Here is a 5,000-nt window from a genome sequence, read left to right as displayed (position 1 = left end):
ACGCAGTTACAAAAATACGATATTACATAATTATTACAGAATTCGGTCACCTGAGGGGAAATGACTAAGGTCTGGAGGTTTACGAAGGCCCCCGGATGAAGCAGGCAGTGGTTGTGCTTCGTTATGTTGACCAGGATCAGGGTCTGGAGGGTTTCGCAGCATTCGACGCAAACCTGAAAAAAAAAAACAAATGTCAGATAATCAAAACGCATGCCAGTAGATACATCGGATGTTTATAACGAGATGTAATTTCAACTTTTTCTCTCTCTCCCTCTCTCTCTCTCTCTCTCTCTCTCTCTCTCTCTCTCTCTCTCTCTCTCTCTCTCTCTCTCTCTCTCTCTCTCTCTCTCTCTCTACGGGCGCCTCTCCTCACATCGTCCAGCAGCTGCAGGCCGTCGGCGCCCTCCAGAAGCAGGTCCCTGAGCTCCAGCGTCTTCAGCTTGGTCAGGATCCCGAGGAGGCGCTTGAACATCTGGAGGATTTCTCCCCCGGTGCCGAAGACCACTTCCTCCGAGCGCTGAGCCAAGTGGCACGAGAAGTGGAACCTGCGGGGGTCGGGAATGGGTCAATGGGTGTGTTGAGGATGAGGATGATGATGATGAGGATGAGGAGGATGAGGATGATGATGATGATGATGATGATGATGATGATGATGATGATGATGATGATGATGATGATGATGATGATGATGATGATGATGATGATGATGATGATGATAAGAATAACAGTAATAAAAATATTAATATTAATAATAATAACAACAATAATAAATGCAAAAATAATAAGAACAACAACGACAAAAATAATGATAAATAAAAAGAAAATTTCTCAACTTTTGCTTATTCACTGCGAATACGCACGGATTACGAATAAATAACAGTCTACATCTTACCCACCGTAAGTATTGAATGTTTTATTATAAAGAGAAGGCCTATTCGAAAAAAAAAACAAAAAAACTTCAGTACTACTTCAGCATAAAAATAATCACTACGATTGGATGAAAAAAAATATATATTCCATCTTGCTAACATTTCTGAATCAATGATAAACGATAGGCCTATCCGTAAACAAAATGCACATGTTTATAAATAACTACTACGATAAAAAAGAGGTAAACAAATCCTTTACCTTGCCATCAACGGGTACGAAGGGATTTACGCTGCTCTGAAGGCTTACCTGAAAGTATGGACGTTCTCCAGCGTGCCCGGGACTTTGTGATTCATGAAGCAGGACATGTTGCAAAACTCGTAGAGGCTGAAGAAATTCGTCATTGGCTTGATGATCAACGTCTTGATAAACTTGCCCATGTTTGACAAAAATATGGTGACCTTGTAGTGGTCGAGTCGTTTCTGAAAAGCAAGAAGTTGGTTTTAATGAACTAATATGTATGTTCACCAGTATGGATGTACAAATGCACAAACATAAATAAACAAATAAACACACTCACACACACACATACACACACACACACCTACACACACTATGGCGTGAATATAATATTATTTGTGTAAAGCCATTAGCTCAAGATCACGCCTGCAGACCAGAAGCTAAATTAAGCTCCACATGGGCTCCACGTGTCCACCACGAGGGCTGCATGTTGGTCCCAGAACCATCGCCCGGCGGGAACCGAGGTGTCGATTAGGGCTGACCCTTGATCCTTAGGTTGCACTCCGTCTCCGTGCCGCCAAGACCCGCTCGACTCTCTGCTGACCGGGCCACACGACGCCGAGCGAGTACTGTCCAGGTCATCATATCGTGTGCTCCTTTACTAGTGGCGTACTCCACTAGAGTCAAGCCGTGCCACCTATCACTGCATCCACTAGTCCATTGTATTAGGGCAGCCACAGCCTTTTACATACACATACACACATATTTATCATGTAAATATGTTTATGTCTCTTTCCATATAGTCGTCTGTTTTTGTTTGAATACTCATAGATTTGTGTACTCAGTTTATGAACATTAATGTTTTAGAGCAATTTCTCAAACTTCTTACCCCTGCGGTAGGGTGATAGATCACCATTCGACATGTCCCGTTACTCTGGAATGCTTGGTCGCTCATTGTGCGACCGGAAATTTGCATCTATTTGCTTTCACCCATTATGCTTGCATCACGCAGGCTCAAGATACTCCACAAAGGGAGGGATTGAGGCGTCGTCCACGGATGCCCGCACTCCCTTGGCGCCTTGCAATACTCCGTTGAACAAGGCAGGAGGATTCACTGAACAGCTCGATACTAGTACAAAGGTCCGTGAGGATCAGATAAGTTATTTTATTTTATTTTTTTTTTTTTTTTTTCCATAAAAAAGTGTTTTTTTTTTTTTTTTTTTTTTTTTTTTTTTTTTTTTTTTTTTTTTTTTTTTTTTTTTTTTTTTTTTTTTAGATTGTTTACTTTTGCATGAGGCAATCAAATCACAATATGTAACGTACTTTATAAACATTGCAAACAAAGTTGTGTTTACGTGAATGTTTCTGTGAGGGCGTTCACAGCTTTCATCGGGTTCTTAAAGGGGTCTGTGAGCCCTAAAAGGTTAAGAAACACTGATATAGATATCTGATAGAAATCCTGTTGCTAAATCCAGCATACTGAAGTACTTGGACCCAGTCAGTTCATAGTAAATGGCCACATATCATTATTCCGAGCTGCCGCCTCAGTTCGACCAAGTATACCAACTGCATCCTATGCATTTTTTTCATAGACAGTTTGGTAGGAATCCCTATTTAAATTCTAATAATCAAGCAATTATAAAACAGCTTAACCTCGGTTCCATGAAAATAAATTTCCTTTTGATGAGCTTTCAGATTTTTTTGTTTTCAAATTCTGATTAGTTTGCGTTTTTATCACGTTTATATTTAAATTATTTTTCTATAACTGATTTAATTATTTTCCTATTCATTAAACTTCAGGGGGTATGCATGATATAGAAGATATTTATTGATCTTGAACAACTGATTACTTACATATATAAATGAATGTGCCCTGATAAGAATTACACAAAGATACAACAATTACAACAGAAAAACTATAGCCCATACTCTTTTCCGATTAAGCTAACTCTATTGATACCCTTGCATCTTCGGTCACTTCCATGTCACGGCTTATCCACACCTCCGGAAATATTGCAAGCTCCCTGAAACATTTAACTGTTTCAGGGAGATTTTTAAAAATCTTTACTTCCCGCTAAGAGGAAAGCGGGAGCCATCTCAGTCTTCCTCTTTTTTTTTTTTTTTTTTTTTTTTTTCTTTTTACAAAAGGATGACACGGAAACTGCAGCTCTGTATTTTAGGCATCCACACACACACTCTCTCACTCTCACTCTCTCTCTCTCTCTCTCTCTCTCTCTCTCTCTCTCTCTCTCTCTCTCTCTCTCTCTCTCTCTCTCTCTCTCTCTCTCTCTCTCTCTCTCTCTCTCTCTCTCTCTCTCTCTCTCTCTCTCTCTCTCTCTCTCTCTCTCTCTCTCTCTCTCTCTCTCTTTCATCTATCTATTTTCGGCAAAAATGCTACAGGAGACACTTACCTGATATCCTGAATAATAATTGAATTTTCTTTTGGTGAGCAGCTCATCGTGGAGTACGAAGGTGTACCAAACTCTCGGGAAGTAGAAAGCTGTATACCAATTCGAACAGACCTAAAATGGCAAATATGTTATTCATAAACACCAATATTACTATATGCAATATAAGCAAAGCCTCTCATGGCAGATCTTATATGTGGTTAAGCCAGTGTTTGCTGCTATTCATTATTGTGTGGGATCGATCTCAAAACCCAGTCAACGGAATTACCACATCAGACCGTTAGAATTATAATAGCATTACACCACGGGTCTCGTTCTTGAAAAGGGCAGGCTTCCTGACGCGGCCCAAGGAATGGTGAAATCCAAGGCCCTGCTTCAGTCCGTTGGAAACATCGATCATTGTGATTATTAGATGAAAAAACAATGAATAAAAATGAATGAAAGGAAATTAGAACGAAAGTAGATAATTGTATATGAAGAAGGAAGAGTTACTTTATCAACAAGCAAAATGTTCTAAAATAAACCTTCACAGAATGAGTTTAACATCGAAGTAGAGGTATTGATATTTGATGAACTGGACTGCAAAGTACACGTGTTAAAACGAATAAAATATAGAAATCAACAAAATATAGAAATTTCTTTCAATGGAACAAAATCTTATGATTCTACAAATTTGACAATTTTATTAGTTTTAGCTTGACTTTATACACACGCTCACTAAGTGTTCAATAATAATGGTTTAGAAGAAACAACTGATGTACAAAATAACCTGCTCCAGTGAATAATAATACAAAAATAGGGTGTTAGTGAAAATGGTAATATTGATAATAAGATTAACAATTAATTAAGTATTAATGATAATACGCATGATAATAACAATAGCAATGTTCCCAGTACCTGTAATAATAATGATCACACCAATGATACTGATAACAATATGACAATACCAATAATGATAAGGATACTGATGGTATTAATAATGATGATAATAATGTAGAACTAATGACAGTAGCAGCAATAAATGCAATTGCTGAAACAGTTATTATTAGTATCACTGATATCATGTTTTCTTTCATATGCTTACTTTATAATCATACCATTGTTATTTTTGCATTATTATTACATTTACTTTATTACCGTCCTTTAAACATAAATATAACCCCGAACTTATTGCATTTATTATCACATCAACATCTTTATCACCATGCAATTACCTCTACCATTACTGCAGATATAAAAAAAAAACTTTTCAACAAAACTAAACTAGGTGAAATCAAGCTCAGCTTCTCTTATCTGCTCTTACCTTACCTAATCTCTCCCAACCCAATCCAACTTTACCTAATAGAAACATTACCTAGCATAAACAGGACGTAACCCAATCCAAGCCAACTTAATATAACTGAACCCAATTCATCCCAAAGTAACTTTATTTTAACTTGCCTTCCCTTCCCTTGCCTTACTTTACTTTACCTTTTCTTGCCTTGC

The 5,000-nt window shown here is 37.8% G+C and overlaps 1 protein-coding gene across 2 annotated transcripts in view; it reads right to left on the bottom strand.

The window, feature by feature from the left end:
* LOC125046933 overlaps window positions 1-5,000 on the bottom strand; it is an 18,316-nt gene that overhangs the window by 4,446 nt on the left and 8,870 nt on the right. For both annotated transcript variants that reach the window (XM_047644972.1, XM_047644970.1), the window contains 4 exons: window positions 3,519-3,629; window positions 1,177-1,349; window positions 374-545; window positions 51-173 (listed from right to left, as the gene is read on the bottom strand). In XM_047644972.1, the coding sequence (XP_047500928.1) occupies window positions 51-173; window positions 374-545; window positions 1,177-1,349; window positions 3,519-3,629 (579 nt within the window). The remainder of the gene's footprint in view (window positions 1-50; window positions 174-373; window positions 546-1,176; window positions 1,350-3,518; window positions 3,630-5,000) is intronic.

This window comes from Penaeus chinensis, chromosome 39, assembly GCF_019202785.1.
Source record: "Penaeus chinensis breed Huanghai No. 1 chromosome 39, ASM1920278v2, whole genome shotgun sequence".
NCBI lineage: Eukaryota > Metazoa > Arthropoda > Malacostraca > Decapoda > Penaeidae > Penaeus > Penaeus chinensis.
This window is presented reverse-complemented; position numbering and strand designations above follow the sequence as displayed.